Genomic DNA, 26,403 nt, shown 5'->3' with positions numbered 1-26,403 from the left:
GCCATTTAAACATTCTAGAAAATTACATATTTTTATTTAATTTGGACATTGCTGAATGTGTAGGCAATGGGTCTCAAAGTGTGGTCCCCAGATCAGCAGTATCAGCATCACCTGGGAACTCGCTGGAAATGCGAATTTTCAGGCTGTCCTCCAAAACCACTAAATCAGATGCATTGTGGGTAGAGTCCAGCAATTTGTATTTTAACAAACGCGTTGTAGGATCCCAATGAATCTAAAATTTGAGAATCACCATAGTAGAATGTGATAAATGGCATACTGAATATTGATAGCATATTTTTTTTGTGTGTGAAAGTCAACATCTTCATGTAAAAAGTAAAAATAATTCACTTACATTGCACATGGTTGGTACCTCAATTGGCTCATTGATACCAAGCTTCTCACTGTATTTAGAATTATCTATCGGAAAATCCCTAAAGATTCATAGTTCTAATAATGTCAGAAGATTCTTGTTTTAGATATTAATCAATAGGTGTGTGAGCATGAGCAAGTCATCTATAAAATAGAAATAATAACACTTCCTTTGCAAATTAATTGTGAAATTATAAATAACATGTATAAAGAACCTGGGGCATACTAGAAACTCTAGAGAGGATTGTTGTTGTTGCTATTATCATTATTAAATTATAATTATAATTACTATTATGCATGACAATTACTCACCAGTTAGCCTTGTAAGTAGGCAGATGATTAAGAGATGTGATTTGAATTTAAAACAGGATAAGCTCTTTGCTTCAAAATATCAACCCTACCACCTGTCATTGTATCAACTTCACTTCACTTTGGCTAATATATTCTTCAATAAATTTTTATTGAATAATGGAGCGAATAAATAAATATATTAAAGTATAATTAACAATGAAGGTAGGGGAGAAATGTTACAGTTGATACCTGTTTTCACTCACATGTCAGTGTTTCATTAAGAATGTATCAAGGGCTGATAGAAATGGGGTAAATGATGCATGCATTCTCTTTAAAAGGTGGGAACAGGTAGTGAAAGCAAAAAGCGTACTTGCTAGTGGGAAGAACCTAGAAGAGAGAAAGTATTCCTGAGTGATGATGGGGATGTTCTCAAATGCATATTGTGTACATTTCATGTTTTTTTTCTTGAGCTTGGAGTTGGCAAAGGGACCAAACATCACAAAATCTGGTCTACAAAACCATTTTATAATATTACTTATTATTCCACTTGACTGATTTTTTATTGAATGGACTGGACTCCTTGCTTGGCTGAATTAGATGGCTATTTTTGCATACCTATGGTATTTGTAAATCATCTAGTTCCAGAAGAATCTAAAATATCTTAGCCTAGTGACTATTTATTCTGTTTGTTTTTTTCCTGGGAAGGAAAACAGGAAGTATCCCCTCACAACTTATTTAGTTCCATATCCACTGCTCTTTCTTAGAGAGCTATGTTTAGTTTACTGATTACAGACTATTTACACCAGGTTATCATACTTGGCTTTCGATAGCCAATTTTTCTAGTAGTCATGATATGCAAAATTTATTGCTTTATGGCAGACACGGAGAATATAGAAGATATTTTAAAGATAGCGAAAAGCATTCATAAAACATGCTTTTCAATTTGGTGCACTTATTTACATCACATTTAAACATTTTTGCATTTTAAATTTCTATAGGCTAAAAGGCTTCTAAAATATTATAAGATTTTTCTTTGTTGATTTGCTTGTTACATACAGATATCCAAGTTTGAAAAAAGTACATGTATTTTGAAATTGGTTTATTTGAAAGTCATATTTGTAGTTCCTAGAGTTTTCATATAGGTAGCTTTTTATGACAATGAAAAAAATATTCATAGTTAGTTATTATATTAAAGAAGGAATTCCCAGAATGGAGATGGATGGGTACTGGGGAGCTAAGATTTTGTAATATTTTTGTTATTGTAAACACTATCCCTGTGTGCCCAGTAGAAAGTTTTTAAAGTGTGGCCAGAGCCAGGGCTGAGATGCATAGTTCCTGATGGAAATCCCTCCATCTCCTGTAGCCAAAATTGTGCCCTGTGTGAGACTCTAATTGTCCAGAGGGTGCCTTTTTTTCTAAGACCCACCTTGTGTACTGGATTATCAGTTCTACATATTCATGGTAACTGAACAACTTTTATTATTATTCTCTACAATAATTAGTTAAAGGTTAGATACTTGTGAAAGGGGGAGGGGAATTCTGTAAAGCAAGGAACTATCAAGCTTAAAGAGTGATTCTGTTGTAGAGGAAGAGGGTCTCTGACAATGGACATGAACAAGTTCTCGGAACAATATGCTATGTGACTGTACTGATTAACTTGAACTTTCCAAAGAGTTACTTTATAGGATTTTATACTTACCAAAGAGACTGACATTGTTCAAAAGCATGTTTAAAATCCTGTTCTGGAATTACCTACACATCCAATTATGAACTGGTGCACAAAAATTTCTCACGATATTGTATGGTTATACCACAGTACCCAGGTTGGTCATGGTTATACATGTTTTTTGGTTATTAAAAAAAGTGAAGAATACTGAAAATCTAGCACTATAGTTCTGAGAAAATTACAAAAAAAGATTTCCAAAATTATTTCGAAGCAAAAAGGGCCCTGGCTCTGAAGGTGACTATTTTGACAAAGAATGGGTCAGGGAAGTGTACTAACATTTAGTCAGTTCTTCTGAGAGGTAGTCTACCATTGTGTTTAATGAATGTGGGAGCCAGATTGACTTGCATTGAATTGAATGACAGTTCTCCAATTTATTAGGTATGTGACCTCAGAATTTCTCAATTTATTCCACAAACTATTTTCGTAACTAATGCCTATACTTGTAAGATTTTAAGAATTATTTTTTGAAAAACATTAAGCCAATATCTGGCACATAGTAAGTCATTAGTAAATGTTTAAATTGTTAACATTATGAAAAGCTTATATATATTTATAAACATTTGCATATAAATGTTTATAAATCTATAAACAATTCCTACCTCGGCCTTAGTGTGAGGTAGGCATTGTTTTCCTCATTTTTCAGATGAGCACGCACCCTGCTTACTCTGAGAGGGATTGATTAACTGGTGCGAAGTCCAGAGAAACAGTAAACAGTTGGGCCAGGAATAGAACTTAGCTACAAGTGATCAGATTTCTCCTTCCTCCTGTGTCAGTTTTGTAAAATAACCAAGACACATTTTGGTGCCCTTTAACAGCCCTTGTCTACGGGCACCAGCTTAAACCCTGATGGACAGAGACTGGGTGCATCAGATCTAGAAATCTGATTCTAATAAAATTTGCCAAGAATCCATCTTTGATTTTGCTACTGTCAGTATTGTTCGCCACATATTTCTTTCTGTCTGCCTCTAGTTGCACAGTGGGATTGAATTTCCCTGTCCACTTTGAAGTTACACATGGCTATTTGAATTGCTTTGGCTAATGCAATAGAGATAGAAGTGACCTGGCCCACTTCCAGTAGGAGGCTTTAAAAGTCAGTGTGTGATTCAGAAATTACTTCTGCATAAATGATTGCAGAAGTACACTGTCAAGATAGAGTTTCCATCACTGGACCGGTAATTGACTTGTAGCATGATTGAGAAATATTGCTTGTTGTGTTAAGCCACTGAGATATTAATGTCCTTTTGCTGTAGTATAACCAGCCTGTGCTGACTGATGCAGCTATCGACCAAATCTGGAACACTGAGTAGCCAGTGAAGGTTTTTAAAGCTCATTATGAGAAGCGGACGATGCTAAATCACGGTTACACAGGGCTGAATACACACCTTTTGTGCCCTCCTTTTGTCTGCGCGTTGATTTTGGTGGTAGATCCGACTGAAGTTGGATACAATCACTGGAACGGGTAGAGCAATGACCAAGACCCCACTCAACGAGCAGATGGATCCAAAAATCTTCCCTGCTATGGTTTTTGGCACCATGTCACCATACCTGGGTTAGAGAGGAAAAAAAAATACATGTATATAGTTTTAAGTCACAGAAAGTTATTTCCACCTGATAAAAATATCTTTTTGCTTTAAGCCAAATGATTTTTTGGAGCAATTTATCTCTAATTCATGACTACAATATACATGGCTTAAGACTTTAGTAAACATGTTTTAGAAATTAAAAACATGTTAATATAAAAAAGGTATATTTTAACATTTCAGAAATTAATTCTAACGTTTAGAAATCTCTTTGTTTGGAAAACATTTTAAGCCAGGTGATTTAATGATAGCTCTTCAACTTGTTCCTCCTATAATATGGCATAGTTCTTTACATTTATTTAATAATAAATATTTATATGCTAAATTTTATAGGCTAACTAACACACTTAAAAATTAAGCATTAGATTGGTTATAAAATTTAAATAGAAAAGTGGTACAGCCCATTCCTTTCATCAGGTACAATCACTTAAAAATAAACTTTCCAAGGTCCCATTAACCTTCAACTTGTGAAATCCAATGATCATTTCAACATGATAATCTTACTCAATCTCTCATTAGTATTTGTTTAGTTGAATTCTCTCTCCTTGAAACATGTTTTGTTGGCTTCAGTATCAGAAAATTCCCTTCGTGGTGCTTTTACCTCATTGGCTGTTTATCTTCTCTGACTTCTTTCCCCTTAACTATTTTCTAAATCTTGGCCTAATTTAGGTCTCAAACTTGAGTCCTCTTATCTTTTTTATATTAACCTTTTTTGTGTGTGTGATCTTATCCAATGACCTGGCTTAAAACTACTGTCTACATGCTGATGATATTCTAATTTACATGGACAGTCCTGATGTCTATCTTGAAAATCAGGCTCATATTTTCAGTGGTCTAATCTGAGGATCCCTGCCTCTGGATGTTTAAGAGCCAATCAAGACTCAAATTAACCAAAAAGGAACTTTCATTTCCCTAGCTTCTCCTGCTCCCCTCAAATCTGCTTCTCCCACAGTCTATCACCTCTAATTCCATGGAGCTGCAAACCATCTGATTACCTATATCAGAATGGAAACAGCCACCCAATCCTCAGTCCCCTCACCTCATTTCTCAGCTGGTCTTGTCTCTGCCCAAATCAAATTATGTCCTATTTGGTTCTCTTTCCTCAGCCTCGATTTCCCACAGTAAACCAAGCCATCATCTATTGCCTGAGCCATGGAGATCGCTTCTTTTCCACATTTAACCCTTTACAATTCATGCCAACATAGCAGCCAGAACGAATGGTTTTAAACATGGAGATTGGACTGTGGCTACTTTGCGTCACTTTCTAATAGATTTGAAATGAAAATAAATCCGAACGCCTCGCTTTTTTCTCTGAGGGATCTATGTCGTTTCGTTCCTGCCTATATTGCACACCACCCTCCATCAAGCTCGCTGCCCTCCGGCCACACCGGCCATCTGGCTTTGTGTCACATATGCAGGCCCCAGATCATCATAGCTCAGTTTGGGCCTGAGAGGTCTCTCCATTCGAGAAGTTATTTTCCGGCCGCCTTATCCACGGCGGTCTTATTTTCTTCCTGGCATTTTCCCATTTGATTACCTTCATGGTATTTAACACATAATATTTTCTGATTTTTTAATGCATTTCTTTTCTGACTCCCCACCTGCCATGCCAACATTAGAATATAACCAGGGGCTGTTCTATTTGTGTCTCACTAGCACAAACCCGGCTCTTAGTAAATATTAGCTGAATGAATACATTTTCCCTACCTCACTCATACATGGTTCTCCTAGGAGTTCATTCCTCCCGGTGGGGGCAAGAAGGAGGCCTCTGCTCTTGTTACTGCAGACGTTCCCAGCTCAGCATACAGTCCCAACTACCCCTGCTCACTCTGGGGCTCTGAGAGTCTAGTCCTTAGAAGCAGGGCTCAGAGGAGCTCAGGTATTGGAATCCTGACTCCAAGGGTCTTAGGAGTATTTGGGGAGACATTGTATCTTGAAGGGGGATCTGGGACAGCACCGTGGTTTGTGTGGGAACACTTTGGTGTGTTAAATGCAGATGGGAGTTCCGAGGAACCGCCCCAGGAAAGGCTGGGGAGACCTTTGGCAGGCCATGCTGACCGGCACTGCCTTCGGTGACCCAGGCCAGGCTTTGGTCCTCCGGGTCGAAGGCCCAGTTACTCATGCTTCTCAGTGTTTATGGGTGGTCAGTAGTTGAGCGAATTCATCAGACCTAAAACGCCCACAGGTTGTAATATTATCATTGCAATGATAATATTAGTTTATTGTAAAAAGTAGTCTTAACCTGAGAACTGGAAGGTTGTGTCCATATGAAACATGGCACGTTTTTGTAGTCCCCTGGGAGAGCGAAACCAGAATCTGATTATTATAGTGAGGAAATGGTGAAAACTAAAGGGTTTGCAAGATGAGACAAAAAGACTTGAAAACTTTCTTGCTATAGCAATATGTCAGTAGAACTGGAAGATCAATTTTTTATATAATGTCGTGTGCACAGCAGACAATTTCTATGTTTGCCAAAGTCAAGTTGAGTGCCCAGCCCTGTTTTACAAACATCATTCCCTTTGCACTGATCATGCAGTAGGCCCTGGAGAAATCAAAACTCACATATACCCCCACGTGCACACAAACTGAGCAGCTTTTCAAAAGCCTTTTTTCCTCATTTAAACGTCTGCCAATTAGGATTTAGAAAGTGTTTCTCAAAAGGAAAGTAAATGAAACTCAACTATTTTTTATGGCCAAAGAAGACAAACATTGAGTCTATGTAATTAAAACGAACCATTAAACATGCAAGTACATAAAATAAACTGAAATAGTTAAATGAATCTATCATATATAATCTTTCCTGCCTTTCTCTAAGAGATTTTTTAAAATTAGTATTTATTTACTACTTTTTTTGTATTCTAGAATCACTATGTCATAGAGTAAGCCAGGCCAGCATACTTGTACTTATTAAAATTAAGAGCCTACACGTATGGTATGGACCCAAAGCTCAGTAAGACTTTTTATTTATTTAGAACACAATGAATTGTTTTTATTTTGGTATGCATCCACATCTCAGCAATTAGTGGTCCGGAATAGAAAAGTGGAAAAACACAGCAATGTGCCAGGAAGTCAAGCCCGCCAATTTGGGGGTTCTGCCATGCACATCGTAAGACATTAAGCAGATAGAAGGCTGGCAAGTTCAGGTAGCAGATGGTGGAGGGGTAGAGAGTGGAGATTCATGCACTCAGAAGGGCTGCAGCTAACAAGAGGGAGAAAATAGATTATGAGGGACTTGGTCAACGGGATTCGGGGTCAACTGATACAGCAGGTTTCCCTGGGAAAGCAATGTTTGATGAGGTTCCTGGGATTCAAGCAGAGAAAAAAAAATCACTGCGGATCCTCCTTGAATGTAAACAGAAGCTATAATGTAGATAAACAAGGCAGAAAGTGCACCTGTTATCCAGAGGGGGGGAAATGGGTATGATGAAATATCTTGTCTGTTTTGGAATGAAATGGTAGAAAGTAAAGATATCAACCAGCCTGCTGAAAGGCAGGATATCCATATCCTAGCAGGTTCCATAAGGAAAAAGAGGCCACAGATACTTAAGGGAGGTTTGATAGCATAAAGCTAAGCGAATCTGCACCAAATGCAGTTATATTTATTAATTTACCCCATCATGTTTGTTCTGTAATCCAAAATTCCTTCACAATCAAGAAATCCAAGAGGAGCGCTGGTGATGCCTGGCCGGTACGGCAATGATTATGGTGGGAAGGAGAGGGGAGAAGAAATGGCTCCTTAGAACATCCTCTCTTTTGCTCTTGGGTAGAAAGCCAGAGCTTTCTCCCACTATAGCGGATTAGGATGGTCTCTAACTTGTGAGACCAAAGCAGAGAGCGATGGCGAGAGGGCACAAAGGGAATGGGCAGGGTGTTTAAGGTCGTCCAGGCTGTCCTGTGATTATTCGTAATGACAGCCTGAGCCTGGGCTGATTTCCAAGGAGCGCCCGCTGCCTCTTTCCACACCCCCCCATGTTCTGCATACACCACCCTTTCGGGTTTTCTGCCTGCTCTCCTCCCCTTTTTAAGATTGGGCTGCTGTTAGCACTTGTAATGTTTAAGGTATATTTTACTCCTCTGAGTATGTTGGAGAAGAATGAGAAGTACACGGTGTGATTTGCATCTGTTCTTACAGCATCCGTTTTGTCTCTCTTCGTCGTTAGGTCTTTAGAAATGACTTTGAGAAATGAAAGCAGGACATTTTTACCCATGAAGATGTCATTGGGCACAGAATCTGCTTGGGACAGGGAATATTTATCTCTCTGGCAAAACCAGCTGTTTTCTTTTGTTTAACAGGGGCCGTTTAACTGGTATTCAAACTCTTAGTAAGAAGCAAAATAGCCTTGTATACCTCAGGTGTCATTTCTCTGAAACTCAGTGGAGGAAAGACATAGAATAGAAAGCTTTATCATGAGAAGTGACACTTATTTTGGCTAACTGATCATTTAATTAAATATTGCCTATAATACTGTCATCTTTTAATGATTATTTGTATCGTAGGCAACTTGTGTACTGATGGGTATTTTATTCTTTCTTCCATATGAAAACACACTGCATTTTTCCTGACTTCTTATTCTTAAATTTATGCTAAGCCCAGCAATATTACATATTCTGTCCTTTCTGGTTTTTTTTTTTTTTTATCAGACTTTAATATTATGTTTCTAGTCTTCAAAAACCCATTTGCCAAAGAGTTACACTGAAATTATATATATATATATATACTAGTGACCCAGTGCATGAAATTTGTGCACATTAAAAGGGAATTAATTAGAGGAAATATTTTAATATTGCTATTTGCCCTTTCTCTATAATAGAAGTGTCAGAGATGAAAGAAAATTAGTAAAATGTATATGAAAATCTTCCTCCTGTCAGAGTCTGGGGCGCGCAGAGTCAAGTCCCTGCCCACCCATGTGTGCCTCGAAATTACGCGAGACCCAGACCCGGCAGGCCCCACCCTCATTGGGCTAGATCCAGACCTGGCCTGACTCACTCCCGTCAAGCCCTGCCAGGTGGGGGGGGGGGTGCAGCATCAGGTCGCCTAGCCTGGCACCGGGGCGGTGGGCATGGCCTGAGGTCCCCCGGCCTGGGCTAGGAGGTGCTCTTCGAGGTCCCCTGGCCTAGGCCAGGGAGTGTGGCCTGAGGTCCCCCATCAAGCCATGCCAGGCAGGGATAACAGCCTCAGGTCCCCCAGCCCAGTCTTGGGCGGGGGGTGTGCCTTGAGGTTCCCCATCAAGCACCGCATGGCAAGGGGCATGGCCTCAGGTCCCACAGCCTGGTGTTGGGGCGGGGGGTGTGGCCTGAGGTCCCCTGTCAAGCCCCACCAGGCAGGGGGCACAACCTCAGGTTCCCTGCCCAGACCCAGCGCCACACAGCCTCAGGTCCCTGCTGATTGCTCATTAAGGCTCCTTACGGGAACTCGGCCTCCGCTGTGCATGCAGCTATCTTGACCATTATGGCTTGATGCTCAATTTGCATATTCCTTCTTTATTAGATAAGATACATTGTTTTCATAAACACATTTAAAAATACTTAAATAAAATGGATTCAAAGACTATAGGGTCTTCTAAGGTCAAATAAGGAGAGAGAATAGCATAATATAAAAGAATAACTGCCAACAAGTTGTACACAATAAAAATGAGCAGGCTTGAACTTCGCTTATGGAAGAGAAGCTTCCCCGTACTTCTTCTGCCTTCCTCTGCTTCTTATACCTTTTCCCTCTTTCTCTTAGATCACCGTCTAAAGCAACTCCAGTCTTTTTCTGATCCGTTTGCACCCTGAAGATCTGTCAAACCTCATGTTTGCTGCTCCCTTTCCTCCTCACACCAGTTAAATGGTACAATATGGTGGTGTCATTCACATAAAACCATTAAATTGAAATTTGTACACACTGCCCCCAAATACTTGGCTACAATGACAATCTGTCACCATATGTTAAAGATCAAATTGAGGGGAGGACCAATTCTTCAGAAGAGACTCAATTGTTAGTTTTTTGACTATTTTAATCTCAAATATTATCCAAAGTTTCATGTAAAATTCTTAAATTCTAGCATGCACTTGGTGCCACAAAAATGGGTAAATGTGATTAATTCAGACAAATAAGTAGGATGAATTTATCTAACTATCAATTCATCCATCCATCTTCCCAGTTTATCAAGTAATATCAAAATGGGTTGAAAGATGTGTACATTATTAACCAAGTTCTATTAATATTCAGTCAAGTTTCCCCTTTTTGTCATTTCTCCAGAAATCATATATCTAGAGAGTGGTTGTCTTTAGATCTCAAATGGAGAACTATTTCCATGAAGTTTCTTACATAAAGTTCAAACACAATATTGCTGGCTTCCTGGTCCTATTCATAGAGTCTCTATTTTTCTTCTCTTCTTTTTGAAGAGTATAAATATAGGCTCATTTGATAGAGTAGAAATGTTACATAAGGCAAACCTCCCCAGTTTAGTTATGACTTTCTACCTGTGAAACTATTTCCCAGAAGCATGATATAAAAAGCAAAAAGCATGTATTTTATAAACAATCAGGAAAATAGACAAGATCTTCAATAGCAGGAAGGAAATGCTGATTCGAAAATAAGCTGTAACTCAATCTCTCACTCTCCCTGTTTCTTTTTACAATGACAAAGTCTTAAAATCCTTTGTGTAAGGAGTAGAGTGACTAGACCCTGCACAGCTGCACAGAAGTCTAGGAGCATCTTGTACATTGTATAGGGCAGGTGCTGGCTCAGCAAATACCGTATGTATTTCAACAACTACATTAGTTTACTCTTTTTTTAAAAAAAGCAACACTCAACAACTCCATATGGGACATGGACCAGTATTTGAGGGTATGTTTGAAAAATAGGTATCTGCTATGATATGTCTGAATGTGTCTCCCCCAAATTCATATGTTGAAATCTTAATATACAATGTGATGATATTAGGAGGTTGGGCCTTTGAGTGGCGATTAGATAATGAGAACAGAGCTCTCATCAATGGGATTAGTGTTCTTATAAAAAGATCCTGCAGATCCCTAGCCCCTCCACCATCTCGGGACACAACGAAAAAGGCAGTCTATGAACCAGGAAGGGGGCTCTCACCTCTAGAACTGTTAATAAACTGCTGTTGATGAACTACCAAGTCTGTGGTATAGGAGCCCAAACAGACCAAGACAGTATCCTTAAAAAAAATGAATAAAAGTAATATGTACAATAATATCCTGATGAAAGAAAGCTATTAGCTGATTGTGTTTGTATGTGTATTGTAATTACTGATGTTGTGTTGGAATTTTTTCTCCTGGAACTGACTGGTAGTCACAGAGGTCTGAGAAATAATTTCTTCTGACCTATAAGCTGGATCACTTCTCAATTAATAATTCTACCCCTGAGGGTCTCACTAGCTATGTTATTCATGGATTTCCTGCCAGCCACTTGGTATTCTAGAAAGATCATCGTTTGATGGATAATTTTTATAGCGGCTGCAATGTTTGCAAATAGCAAATGACATTTTTTTGGAGTGTTGCTGTATTACACCTGCTTGTGGTACAGAACTTGTTTGCCAGAGGGGCCCTGGTCTTACTTCTAGCATAGATTCCTATTTGACATTTTAAAATTAATGTTTGTCTAAAAACTCCCTTGATTTTGTCTCCAACTCTCTTGCCTGTAGGATCAATGACTATTCTATCTTACCTATGTTGAAGGCTTGCAATTTTTGGGGGGGATTGTATTGTACATATAGTTTTTTGAAGAATTTTATGTTCTTTCTTATTTATTTAAATCTAAGCCAAATTCTGAGCTCCTATTTAAAATTACATTTTTTCCTTTTTCATTTGTTCAGAACATTATCCATCTTAGCATTGACTAAATGAAAGGGGCAGCTATAGGATCCCACACCTTAATTAGTAGTCTTAGCCAACGGTCCATGGACTCTTAAGGAATTCATGGATAAAGTTCAGATGGGTTCAGGGGACTCTATGATAGTTATGATTTCATAGGCATTTTCCTGACAGTTTTGAGAGCTTTCATTAAATTATCAAAAGTTGTGTGGTTTGAATATTTAGGGGGTACATCAATGTCATGCATTGTCGATATAGTCAGTTTGAAACGTCATTATTTTACAGCCACAGAAGAACCAAATAGCCACTAGGGGGCATAAAAACCTAAATTAAAGTTTAAAAACAAACCAGGATCCTTCTTGGTTTTCACAAGCTAAGAGAGTATTTTCAGGAAAGTACCTGTACTGATTCCATATCTTTGCCGGTATACAGTCAATATTTAGGATCTATTTTGGGCATTTTATTCCTCTAGAAATAGTCTAATAGGACCAAACCTCACCATTTTATAGATTATCTATGATCATGGTGTTTCCACAAAGATGTAAAATAATTCTGAGAGCATATTCTATTTCTTTTAGAAGGATAAGTGAATTTCTATAACGTGATATATAACTAAAGCATAATTTCAAACATGAAGACCTCTACCCAAGACCTTTACTGTGGAAATTAGGAGAAATTAAAAGATTTGGTTTGTATATAGAAAGGGGGAAAATCAAGGAAAAGGCTAATGAGATGTTTTTAGTACATCTTCTCACATTTATGCTTCAAGCTCAATATTAGATTTCAGTAGGGTGTACTGTGTTCCCCTAGCTTGTGTCTTTTCCAAAAACAAGTTCTTTTCTGTTTTCTATATTTTCTCTTGCTTTAAAAAAAAGCCTATTATATGAACAAATGAAGCTTTAAAGATAATACATGAGACATACATTTATAACCTAGTATCCTAATAAAAAATTTTTTTTACCTAAATAAATACTATCAGTAAAAGTCTCTTCAGCCTCTTTTAAAAAATACTTTTAAAGTATGCTTTTCAGAGCTTACATTTCTAACACTTACTTTATTCTTCATTAAAATAGTTATGAAAACAATTGTACATTGATCATTGTGAGGCACACATTCAAAAACAAAACCGTGAAGGGCTGGCTTTCCCAGCTGTGGGACCACCGGAAATATTTTAACTTGCATCTGGTTCCTAGCTTTTGTTGCCTGGAGCTACCCTTTCAGTCTCACATATCGTAGAGTCTGATCATGTCAGTCTCCCACATGAAAGCCTTCATTGTCTCTCCATCACCTGCAGAAAAAAGCTCCGGCTCCTTAGCATGGCACACACAGCCCCTCAGGACCCCGCCACCCCATCCTCCACGGCCCACCCACACATCCTCTGTGTTCCAATTGGAACGGATAACTTTCTATTTACATATACTGTTCCCCTTTGTGTAAGTCCTTTGGGTGAACTAATTTACATGGGTAAAGCTCAAGCATCAGTCTTTATTTGAAGAACTTCTTGACTATGTTATCTCCAGCCAATAAAAGTAACATTCTCCCTCTTCAAAGCCTCCAATGCTGCTTGCACCTAATAGAGTACAATTGGGTTTTTACAGTTCTATTTTCTCCCATTAAACTATGAGTCCCAGGAGGTCAAGGATCATGTCATCATTATAAACCCAAGTTCATTGCTGAGCAAATAGTTGAAACTCAATAACTGGTTATTGCTTAAGTAAATCCTTCAGGGAGAGGTTTGATGGTAAACAATAAATGTGGGAGAGAGTGAAGGGCAGTACACACATACTGCTCTTTCTCTTCACCAGGTTTCCTTTTCCTCGCAGGCCCAGCACCATCTCATCTCCTCAGTTTGTCTAAATTCCTCTGCAGATACTTAGATGAGATGCCCAGAATAACCTAGTTCTACAGTCAATTAATCTTACTTTTTATACCCAGAGGGATCATTTTTAACCGACATGATTTTAAATGAACAGAGAAGCTGAGAGACGTGACACTTTCCCAGTTCCTACCTATTTTTCATTGTCACACGCTTAACCAATATGTATCCAGCCAGAATTTCAAAATACAAATCCCCCACATTTGACAGATTTCACAGTCCTTAAATGCCAAACAATTTGGATGCATATGACTGCTGGTCCTTTGACTCTCACATATTATCCCGGATCTCTCCATACCTCTCCTAGCATCTCTCAGATGATGCTAATCTTAGATAGTGAGCATAGCAATTCTCTGAAAATGCCATTGATTTTTATCTATTGTTCTCAACAAGGTCCCTTCCGGTTATGCCCTGAGAGTGTATTGGAGGAGGTATGCTCGTCTTCCACCAGAATAGAGTTAATCCATCATGTAAATCTAGGTCCCAGTGAATGCCAGGGCAATTTGGCTGTGGGTTGATGGCACCAGCTCCAAAGGATGTGTGTTTTGGTCCTGCATCCAAAGGGTTTCATTTTCAACATTGTCAGCTGCTCTCTCACTGTGAGCTTTCTTCAGTTGCCTGCTGCGGTTGCTCCCATCTCTTCCTGTCCTTTGAAAGGTAACTCTGTTGGAGGAAGCTTCCCACTGTGCAAGGTTCCAAGTCGCTGCTGCTGTCACCCAAGGAGCCAAATCCAATGCATTTTGACTGTCATGCTCCTTAGCAGGTCTTCTTATAACCAGCCACCTATTCCATTTGCTGATACCACCAAAATTCATTGCTTATAATCCATTCAAAGACTCCTAGGTGCCTTGGCCGTGGAAGAAGGAGGAGTTGGTCCCTAGGGTTATGCCTGCAGCGCCAGTCTTAGAGAGGATGCAGTAAGGCAGCATAAAGGCAGGAAGAGGAGATGTTTATGGTGAAAGTTTTCATTTTTTTACACCTGATTTTAGTTATTGCAGGCCTCATAGAATCTTTAAAATATCTTAAGAATTTCTGTCCTTTTTGTGGATTGTACTTTTAAAATTACTTATGGATTATCCAGTAATGAACTGACATGTCCCTTGTTTCTAGTTGTGCCCAGGAAGGCCTGGTAATTTTGCTGCCTATTGTCTACACCAGTGATGGTGAACCTATGACACGCATGTCAGAGCTGACACACGAATTCATTTTTTTGGTTGATTTTTCTTTGTTAAATGGCATTTAAATATATAAAATAAATATCAAAAATATAAGTCTTTGTTTTACTATGGTTGCAAAGATCAAAAAATTTCTATATGTGACACAGCACCAGAGTTAAGTTAGGGTTTTTCAAAATGCTGACACGCCGAGCTCAAAAGGTTCACCATCACTGGTCTACACCTTACCTTTTACGGAAGAGTATGCACAAAAATCTAACTGTACTGGAGATAAGACAACCCTCATGTGGGGCAGGGAATTAGGCTCTGTTTTGGCAGCAGCCGTGTCTGACTGAGATGGTGCTGCTGCAAACACAAGTTGTATCCCTTCTGCAGATCTGGAGGCTGGGAAGTACAAGGTCAAGGTGCTGACAGGTGTTTTATCTGGTAAAGGCCCACTTCCTAGTTCATAGGTAGCTGCCTTCTCACTGTGTCCTCACATGGCGGCAGAGGGAGGCAGCTCTCTGGGGCAGTAATCCCATGAGGACTCCACTCTCATAATCTAATCGCCTCCCAAAGGCCCCACATCCTAATGCCATCACATTGAGTGGTATTAAGATTTAATTAAACTGATGAACAAAAATAGACCCAGAGACAAGGAAACATCAAACAGACTGTCAAACCTCAGAGGGAAGGCAGGGGAGGGTGGAGCGGGGAAGAGATCAACCAATGACCTCATATGCATATATGCATAACACAAGGACACAGACAATAGGGTGGTGAAGGTTTGGAGAGGGGTGGGAGACAGAAATGGGGAAAAAGGGGACATGTGTAATATTTTCAACAATAAAGATTTATTTAAAAAAAAAAGATTTAACTTAAGAATTTTGGGGGGCCGGGGGGCACAGACATTTGGTGTACAGCATGATCTAATGGCAATCCCATTGATGGGTTGTCACCCCTGAGGCAGCTGACCACCTGGGCAGGGCCTGGGCTCCCCCTGCTCTGGGGTGGAGGTGAGGATCCAGTTTGGAACTCACACCACAGAGCAGTTTCTCACAAGCCATACACCCAGCTCCTGTGCCTGCCTTGCTCCTTCCTGACCTATGCATTGCTCTGCCCTGCCATTGAACAGGGACTTTTTTCCTCCTAGAAATTCCAAAATTCTTTAAGCATAAATAATTTAATTCTACTTCATGTAAACAGTCACAGGTGTTTAAATATAAAAGGAAGTTTGTTCAGAGAAGCTGTGATTTAACTTTCCAAAGGGAGCCTGGCATTTCCACAAAAATTCTAGTCTTCAACGAACCTAGAAAGTATCTATATCGTTAAACAAACGGTTTTTGATGAAAATCCAAGGGCTTATATTTACATTAAAGAAGCTTTTGGAAAATAATTCTATTCCAATCAATGTGAGGCAGAATTATTCCCTAAAACTAAATAAAAACAACATGCATTTTATGTTCAGATTCATTTACTTCTTCTTAGGAGATGAAAGCATTGATCGGTCATTCTTTCTATTAACTATGCAAATTAGGGCATATCCTGGCTATATATAAATGAAGCAGATCTTAAAGAAATTCATGTCTTTATAGTTTTAACTAGTCAGATTTCTATATGGAAATCTTCCTGTGGTACACTCTGATCGTATCTTGTTAAAATAACAGCATAAAACACAACAATAAAAATGAAACAAAAAGGTACATCTGCTTAAATATAAACCAACTAGAAGACTCTTCTATACAAAAACCTATTTTTTTTCTTTTTTTAAAAAAAATACATTTTATTGATTTTTTACAGAGAGGAAGGGAGAGGGATAGAGAATTAGAAACATTGATGAGAGAGAAACATCCATCAGCTGCCTCCTGCACACCTTGTACTGGGGATGTGCCCTCAATCAAGGTACATGCCCTTGACCAGAATTGAACTTGGGACCTCTCAGTCCGCAGGCTGATGCTCCATCCACTGAGCCAAACCAGCTAGGGCCAAAAACCTATTTTTCCTGAAGTTCCATTTCAAGGAAAAAGGGTAAACAAATTATTCAAAAACAAGTTGAAACTAGAAATTAAGATTTAAAAAAATTCTAGAATATCAATCCCACATTTCAAGGAATTAAATGAATAATTTCTTACACCTCTTCATATGTTCTTATCTACACTGATTTTTTTGGCAATGACATTAACTTATGGGCAAAATACCTCACTTTTAAAACGGTGTTGCTTGTATTCAGAGTCTAAGCAGGAAAACAGAAATCACCTCGAGCATTGGGCACAGAATGGACTTAATGAAGGGAATGAAGAGCTTGGGCAGCAGATGCTGAGACTCAAACACAAGACAAGACAAGAGGAGGTAGCAGCCAGAAGCCACAACCACAGTGAAGATGGAGAGGCAAGCCAGGAGGAAGCTTGCCGAGTCCAAGGGTCCTTACCAGGCCTTTACAGAGGAGCTGGGGCCACCACGGAGGCTCAGCTGCTGTCTTGGAAGATACGAAGACGGAGGACAAAGACCCTGACTCCTCTCCCGTCCCCTCCCAATCTCCTACCAGTGCTCCCATTGGCCAAACTGGAAGTGAATCAGATGAGAAGCCAGCCTGGGAAATGCAGCACTCGATAGCTAGTAAGAGGCATAACCGAACCGGAACCCAGGGCTTTCCCCCAAAGTTATGCTCTGCCCACCCACCATGGCTCGTGGCTAAAGTCCATTCTTGTTCCAAGACGGACCAAGTGTAGAGCCTTTGTTGATGAACTCAAGGCCTCCCCCTAAAAGCAGAAAATTACATGTTGCTAGAATTAGCACCCTGGTAGTGATAGGGCCTTATTGGGTAGCAATGCCATGTGTCATGTTATTCTAATTTTTGAAACTTCTCAGCCATATCCACCTTCCTGCTTAAGTATGAAGGGAAAGTTAGGGGTGGGCTCCAGGTTTTTTAGTTTTTGTCAAAGATGTACATTTCAATCCATTGTAAATTGAGGACAAACTAAAGAACCAAAATATCTGTTTTGACAGAATGAGGGGAAACATGCCAAACACGAAGCAGTATTATAAAGATGTCTAATTAGATCTGATGATTGTAAAATTTTCTACTTGTGTAAAATGGGCACGATGTGTAATACATGCTGGCCCCCAGGGTTTCCAAGCTCTGTGGTATCTAAGAGTTGGCAAGAAGCTCTGAATTAGAATGAATCATTTCAGAGTTGTGTTCTTCAGCAGATCGCTGAGGATGCCATCAGTAATAAATAAGCATATTTTAAGGACAGGTGAATAGATGTAAAACCAAGTTACCTTTAAAAATGAAGATAGTTCCACAATTAGTTCAGTTGCTCATGAGCCTGTTTGCTGATAGAGTTCTTCCTTTTGTTGTTGTTATTTTTCTTGTTATATTTGTTGTTTTTTTGGTTGGAGTCAATCAACGAAACAACAGCTCTGCATCTGGGTCATGACATCTTGGATCCAGAAGGGACCTTAGCAGTGAGCCATGGTGGGTGGGCAGAGCACAGCTTTGTGGGGAAAGCCTGGGGGTCCTGTTTGGTTATGTTATCAGTGGGGTGCGCTCTGTGTTTCCACCTGTTGCTGGTGTAAGTAGGCTTTTTGTGATGTTACGGGAAAAAAAGTTCTGAGATAGGCACAGGAGAATGAGTGGCATTTATTGCGTGGGATTAAACCCCTGATTTTCCAAGACCCCTCTCCCTCCATCCAGCCACACAGATACAAGACAGACAGTTCAGTTCTGTCTTCAGGAATGCTAGAATTACAGCCACTGCCCAGAGTTTCCGTTTCACATACACAGCCCAGTCCAGCATCAGGCCAGCTTAGCTTGTGTTCCCAGCTGTAGTCCATTGCATGTGGGGTCCACATGGTCATGGACCACGAAGCTTCTCGGGCCACATGGCTGTGAAAGGAACACAGGCAGGAGCAAAGACAGAGGATCAAGAGAGAGGAACTTCGTTTGTCTGGGGATTATGTATTCCCCAATTTTTTTGAGCTTGCATTGGCCCCACCTCCTCTAGCCAATGATCTCTGTCCCAGTGTGTGTGTGTGTGTGTGTGTGTGTGTGTGTGTGTGTTTGTCTGTTTGTTTTAAACCAAAGATCCATTTAATTATTTTTTTTATTACCTCACCGGATGATATTTTCCCTATTGATTTTTAGGGAGAGTGGAAGGGAAGGGAGAAGAGAGAAAGAGAAAAAGAGAAACATTGATGTGAGAGAGAGACACACACATTGATTGGTTACCTCCCAACTGGACTGGGGATCCAACCTGCCACACAGGTACATGCCCTTGACCTGGAATCTAATTGCCACCCTTTAGTGTGCGGGCCAGTGCTCTAACCACTGAGCACACCAGCCAAGGCTGTTCCAGGTTTGAGTGACAGGCACCTTCCCTACATCAGCCTGACTTTATTGCACATGCGTCCATCTTCCCTATCTCCCATGACCTGAAGGGAATGGGCCAGTGGTTCCCTGGGGAGTGTGAAATTGCAGCTTCCTGGTGTAGCTGCCCAGGTGGCCATGCTTATAATGTCTGGCCTCCCTTTTGCTCCTTTCCTATCATTAATAACTAGCTAATTACAATGCTAACAGTTATGCCTCTTACTAGCTACCAAGTGCTGCATTTCCCAGGCTGTCTTGTCATATGATTTCTTCCTGTTTGTTATTATTATAATAACGAAAGTCTATAGCTAAACATGTCAAAGCCTGGCTGTTAGTTATAAATTTAAATAAAGGAAAAGTGTTAGTATGTATAAAGCAGAATATAAGATTGTGGATGAGGGTTTGGGCACTGAAATGAAAAATATGATGTGTGCTTTAAATTAAAAACAAGAATGAACATAGTGGTTCCATTACAGATTTCATTACCATAGATAGCTGGGATACATTTTTAAGATTTGTTTGCCAAGTTGGTGTTTCTACCACTAATGAAGTTTTATGATAACAGTTTACTTGCAGTTGTAGGGTAAAGCCTTCACAACACAATGCTTTAGCCTCTCTAAAGAGCAGAAACTATGTAATCAAGAATGATTGATTTTCATTAGGAGGCCTAAACTTGAAATAGCAGAAGTAACATTCCTTGAAGTAGTCCCTGAAATATTTGCTAGTGGTTTTATAAATACAAATAAAATTGTCTGCTTAGATAAGAGCACTTAATGTAGCAAACTTCCACCTATTAGAAAAAGAAAAAGAAGTTAAAGTAAACAATAAAGCTAAAAGCAAATATTTCTCTGAAGTCTATTTTTCTTCTTTTTCTTTTCCCTTTCTTCTTTCCTCAAAAAGTTGTCTGGTTCCTATATTAAGTGGGGTACTTTGATACAGATAATAAGTTTAATACTTGGTGTTCTCCCCACCCAAAGATCTCACAGTTAAGGAAGGAAGTTGGAGCAATCCTATATAATAAAAGGCTAATATACAAATTGCCCCCACAAGTGGGAGTTCCGCTGAATGGGAGTTAGACATCCACTGACCACCAGGGGGTGGTGTGGAACATGATGGGCGTCAGCTACATGGCGCTGGCAGCAGTGGAGGTGCTTCCAGCTCCTTTGGGCCCCAAAGAGAGTGGGACCACAGCGGGAAGGGGGAGCGGGTGAGTGGGCGGTGCCAGGCCAAGGCAGGTGTGAGTGGGGGCCCTGATTGCCCTGCCGGTCACCCCAAAGATTGTAGGCTAGGCCTAGGGACCCTACTATGCACAAATATCGTGCAGCAGGCCTTTAGTAAACAAATAATTGAACTCACATTATCTCAAGATTCTATGTATATTTCTCCTATCTCCAAGATGCCTAAGGTTATTGTTTGCATTCATGATTTATCTGATCTAACTTCTACTGGAAATAATTGTTAATTATGCCTTTTACCCCTCTGCTATTCACACAGAGGAGACTCCCCAGTGGTTTATTCTCCTCAAGCCTAAGTGAATAGCCTTTCCTCATTCTTAGTTGTTTCTGAGTTATTTTTAAAAATAGATGTAAAAAATAAAATAACAAGAGATGAAAATAATGTCATCAGTTTGTCTCTGTGGTTCTTAATATACTCACTTAGACTATTTTAGGCTTTGCAGGACAGAGGGCTTCTGTTACAATTACTCAACTTTGTTATTGGAGTGCAGAAATAGCCCTAGATGATCTATTAATGAACGAGGGTGACTATAATCCAGCAAAAATGTCAGTGTCCATAAATAAATAAACTTTTTTTTCTTGACACTGAAACTTGAATTTCGTAGAACTTGATGTATCAAGAAATGTTCTCCTTCTTTTGATTGTTTTCTAACCACTTAAATATGTAAATACTCTTCGAAGATCGCAAGCAGTACGCAAACAGGGGATGGGCTGTATTTAATCCACAGGCTGTAGTTTGCCAATCCCTGATTTAGAGAGACCTTCTCTGTGTAGTCAACTCACTTTGGAAAGAGTAAGTGCTTTCCTATGCAAGAGTTTGCAATCATTCAACAAAACTTTACCTCAATACTGCTAAACATATTTTTCAAACATTTCGTAATTCTCGACTTTAGGAAATGTAACTTCTTGGGGAAGATAGTAGAGGAGCCTCTGTATTTCACCTTATCTGCCCTGTTTCTACTACTGCCCATTACTGAATGTCTGGTGTCATTGGGTGTAGAGTAGAGGAAAGGAAGAATGAGCTGGCTGCTGTCTACTACTTATGTAACGTTGGTACGGGGGTTGTGGGAGGATGTACCATGTTCCAAATATTCTGCCAAGTGTGGGAAGACAGAAATTAAAAGCAGCAGTCCTTGCTCTTAGTGACTTGCAGTAGGGAGAAAGGCAACATAGGAAATAACAGTTAAGTGTAATTACTACTAAAATAGAAATGATTGTGGGATTCCTTAAGAGTTGAATGTACTGGGGAAATATCTCCACAAAGAGGCAAGGCTTGAACTGAATCTAGAAGAGTAAAAAGGAATTAGCAAAGCAATAAATGAGAAGGGATGTGTTAAGAGACTGCCAGGCAACTCCTAGCAGCAGGGATGGTCTTATGAGTAGGTGGTGTAAACTTCTTCTGTGATGATCAAACTGAGATGACTTCCTGCCAACTTCATATCTCTCTTGCTCTTCGAATTACTAAATCCCACAACTAGAGACCTATTTGCCTAAGAATTCTTGTCTTTGCTAAAATACAACTCTTCTGAGAGTAGTAACACAATAAGCCTTTGAACTCATGTATGATTCTTTGGGATTAAATTTTTGTTTCAAATTGTTTCTTAAAGGCAGGTTTTAATCGGGGAAAGTTGGAGAGAAGTCACACTCAAAGGGAAAAGGGGCCAGAAATGAAGCCTGCAGCACTGAAATTCAAACTTGAACTGTTGAAAAATGTTACCCAGAGCTGGTTGTGCCTAGGAAAAGCTTTTTTCATGAACTGACTTTTAAAAAGGTGTTTGTTTGTCTAGTAAGAGTGAATGGAGCCAGCCATTATGCCTTAGAGACCCTGTATTGATCTTCCCAGTCAAACCACTAAATAGAACTTGACTGCTACACAACGGAGGGCTAATTCTCCATCAGCATAAGCCTGCAGTGAGCATGTCAATATGCATTTCTGAAACCTCCCTCTGTGAAGGGAAGAGAGCAGAGAACCCAACAAACAAATTAATGTAGGGAAGTCAAAAGGGGAATGAGGCCAACATGTTTTGTTTATTTTAAACTCTAGTAAATAAAATCAGAAAAAAAGCAAGTTTTTATATAACTTCCTAACTTTACTTATGCTTTTTGATTTACTGTTTGTAGATAGTATAATGCTAATTATTTTATAGTTTAGAAGGAAAAATATGAAAAAAAGTTTTGTTTTGTTTTCTCTTAGTGAGTCTTCCTTGTTGAAACATCCCAAAAGATTATAGAAGATTTTAAACAAGAGTGGATCTAGGTAATTATGAGCTCCTGCTAGCCTAGAAATATTATAATTTTGAGTGGGATTTTGCTTAAGCTTACTAAGTGAATGGAAGAGTAAGAAAGTTCTCTCAGCAAATTATTTGCGAGTGAACTCAAACAAATTTCACATTAAAAGAAAAGTAGTTTTTTTAAAACTAGACTGATTAAGTATGGATACAAGTTTAACTCCCTAATAATTAATTAATGACAAAAATCAAATGAGACTACAACTGATTTTCATGAAAGATTGCAAGCAGAGAACTTGCATAGAAAGTTACATGTTGGATTTAATATAAATTTGGTTTCTATGAGTTGTCACTATGTACCCACTTATATATCACCATTTAAGGAAACGGGATGTGGAATTGTATTGATATAGGTTAATATTAAGCCCTTTGGTCTTCCTCATGATATATGTGATGTGTTGTTTTAACCTCTTCGTAATTTTCCTACTCAAAAAAGAGTAATCCAGCAGTAATTATAATTCTAGAGTCCTCACATAAGTGACTGAGAATAATTTTAATGAGTTTGTTTCAGCTGTTTTTGCACTTTTGCATATGGCACATCCACCCTTCACATGGTAATGTCTTCTGTGAGCAGAAGGATCTCATTCTCAGGGCCTAACATTCAGGTACGAAGAGCTGCCAACAGTTAAATGGTTATAAACTGAAAGCAAGTAGGTAAGTATAGCAATGTTTTCTACTTTCTCACTTACCTGGTTCCACAGCTTTCTCCCCCCCGACCCCCACCCCAACACTAGTCTTAGCCTCTCTAAAACAAAAGAAAACAAGCTTTGGGGCCACAGAGACAATCTTATTATAAATCCCTGCCAAATCCCTGCCATGTGCAAGCAGAGATGTGAGTCATAATAACTGCCTCTACGAGCCCAGAGCCTCCTTAATCAGTCAAGTTTGATCAGTCATGGCAGTGCTCTCTACCTCTAACGTCCCAGAAGGTGAATGCCATGGAAAGGCAGAGAGATGTGTGAGGGGCGTGTTTGGTATATTTGGTCTGCACTATCTTCAGGCTCTAAAGAGAAAGGAAAATTCTCATCTACATCATCCTACCCTGACCACATTCCTGGTTCAGGCAATCTTGCCAAATTACCTATCCAGACCACTTCTTTGGTTCCTGTAATCTCACCTGCATCGTCAAACTGCCCAAACTGGAAGGCTTCCTGAATGACCGGAAACTTAGTCTATATATGTGAGACAAAGGAACTAGGGACATATCTGGAAGTTTAGTCCATATGTGGGAGACAAAGGAGCTAGGGGGGTATAAAGGCCAGGCCCCAGCTGCATTGGTTTGCTCAGCCTCTGGAGAGGATTCCTCTGAGTCAAGCACCGGCACGAATAAAACAGTCCTTTTCTGAACCTCCGAGTGTGTCTGGTTTGTCGTTTCCCACCAGCCTGATTTCTGCCATAACACTAAACACTTGATTCACAATTACTGATTTCTGGTGTATCAGCATGTCTTTATAGCAAGAGCCTTTATGTATTTCCAAAAAGTTTTTTGTGTGATTTAATTTATACTTAATTCTTGTTAATTTATACTTAATCTATACTTAATTCAACAAGTGTAAATTAACTCTTAAGTGTAAATTAACAGTTAATTAAGAGTTAATTTACACTTAATTCTGGTCTCTAATAAAAAAAAATGGGTGCCTGTTATAAAATCATAACAAGACAAGAAGGATGTCTCAATTCCCAAAGGCTAGGAATTGCTACTGAAATGAGATTTTCCATTTTTATGTTCTATTTTATTATGCCATCATGCCCCCTCCCCCAGGGGAAGGTAAATGCCAAAATATTAAATGTGAGCAAACAGGATGATACAGAAAGAGCAGATAAACTGTATCTTAATATTGTTAAGTTATGATTACAAATTAATATGCAATTCTGGGAACAAGAGTTCGAAGGTAAGAAATAGCAACTGGTAAACTACATTCATGTGATTAGTTGTTTCTATGGATAGTTGCTTACAAGCACAATGTTGGCTAATCTGTGTTGTGATATAAACAAATCTATGAATTAGAGCTGAACACTTTCATACGTTAATTGTATTTTGTTCTGTAACCAACACGTGTCTTTATTTACATGATCAGATAAAAAAAACAGTAATTTATTTCTTTGTCGGAACCTTCTTATCATGTAAAGAAAGCTTTATCTGACCATCTTTAGATGGTAAATTAAAATTCTGAATGGACATATCAGTACCATTCTTAATGAAAGCATGTAGCAAAGAAACGACTCCTTTTTGGAAGACAAGTGAACTTCTTTTTGAGAAACTAAAGGACTGAGAGTTATATGTCAAATGTTTGAAGTTTTTGGATTAATTGTTTGTCTATTATCATGAGAGATTAAATAACAATCGATGTGCTCAAAAAGCACTGTAAAAGATGTGCTCTCCTCCAGATATGAGCAAAAACCTTTAAAAAATATTTTATAGTTCTCTTGGAATAAGCTATTGCACAGAAGAAAGGCTGGCTATCAAACCAATATTATTACAGGGCTGTAAAATTGTTTTGTCTGGATTTGCTACTCATATCAATCCAAAGCAAGAATAGTATGTCACTACAATCCAGAACTTCTGAGGTGTTTACCCTCACATTTAAGACTGCGTAGTTCACTATTCTAAAAAAATTAAATCAAATAAAGAAGAAAAAAAGAAGACTGTGTAGTTCACATAACTAATAACGTTACAGCAACACTTCCCAATTACAACGAGGTCTACAAGCCCAGTTGGAACTTTAACTGTTTCAGGAAAAATCTGATGCAACTAATTTTATATTAGTAAGAGATGACAGGATCATTTGAAAGAATGAGAGTTTTACTTGGGAGGAATTTATCACTATCCATGTCCCTCTCAGATGGCACATTTGACCAGATTTGTGACTTGAATAGATTTTGCTAAAAAAAACCCCAAAAGAGCTTAGATTGTACTAAGATTGTAAACACAAGTGTACTATGCCCCTTGTTACTGTTTCTCAGTTGATAGTATTAAAAAAAAATCATTATTGTTGAAAGTATTACATATGGCCCCCCTTCCGGCCCATGCCTGTTCCCCATCCCAGGCCTTCACGACACTATTGTCTATGACCATGGGTTATGCATATAGATGCATACAAGTTCTTTGGTTGATCTCTTCCCACCCATTCTCCCACCCCCACTGTCCCTGTGAGATTCCAGTTGATGGCATTTTATTGGAAAAAACACGATTGTGAATTATTTCACTTTAATCATGGCAAGACATGTAATTAGAACATGTGTAGTCAAGTTCAGCTCTGTCTCCTACCAGCCCTGTGACATGGAGTACATAACCTCTCTGAAACTGTTTCCTAATCTTTAAAATATGAGGTGAGCATAGTCACTCTTTCCATGTTCCTGTTTGTGGTGGAGGTTATTACTCCAAACTGCCTTATCTAGGGGCTGTTGGAGATGACTTGACACATGGAGTTAGAATAAGCATTCAAGGAGCTCATCTTATATAGGGCTGAGTTCCTGCAATTCTGGAAGTTTTAGTCTACTTTGGCTAAACAATAAATAACATTTTTGGACACTATGGTAAGAATCTTATATGGAACACACATTTATAATAAGTTCAGAACCCCACGTGAGGTAGGTACTATTACTGCCCTAATTACAGATAAGGGAGAAAAGGCTTAGAGGGGTTAAATGCCCCAAAAGGCAATCCGAGGAGAGGTGAGAAGTGGCAGGTGAGCCT

General features: G+C 39.1%; 1 protein-coding gene and 1 long non-coding RNA gene across 2 annotated transcripts in view; one reads left to right on the top strand and one right to left on the bottom strand.

The window, feature by feature from the left end:
* Positions 1-26,403, bottom strand: part of KCND2 (potassium voltage-gated channel subfamily D member 2) — a 533,766-nt gene that overhangs the window by 16,574 nt on the left and 490,789 nt on the right. The window contains exon 2 of the mRNA XM_059711645.1: positions 3,769-3,931. Coding sequence (XP_059567628.1) covers positions 3,769-3,931 — 163 coding nt within the window. The remainder of the gene's footprint in view (positions 1-3,768; positions 3,932-26,403) is intronic.
* Positions 1-26,403, top strand: part of LOC132242689 (uncharacterized) — a 54,471-nt gene that overhangs the window by 19,860 nt on the left and 8,208 nt on the right. The gene's annotated exons all lie outside the window — the stretch shown is intronic.

The sequence above is a fragment of the Myotis daubentonii genome, chromosome 10 (assembly GCF_963259705.1).
Source record: "Myotis daubentonii chromosome 10, mMyoDau2.1, whole genome shotgun sequence".
Classification (NCBI taxonomy): Eukaryota; Metazoa; Chordata; class Mammalia; order Chiroptera; family Vespertilionidae; genus Myotis; species Myotis daubentonii.
Note: the sequence above shows the minus strand (reverse complement) of the source record. Positions and strands in the feature narration are given on the sequence as shown.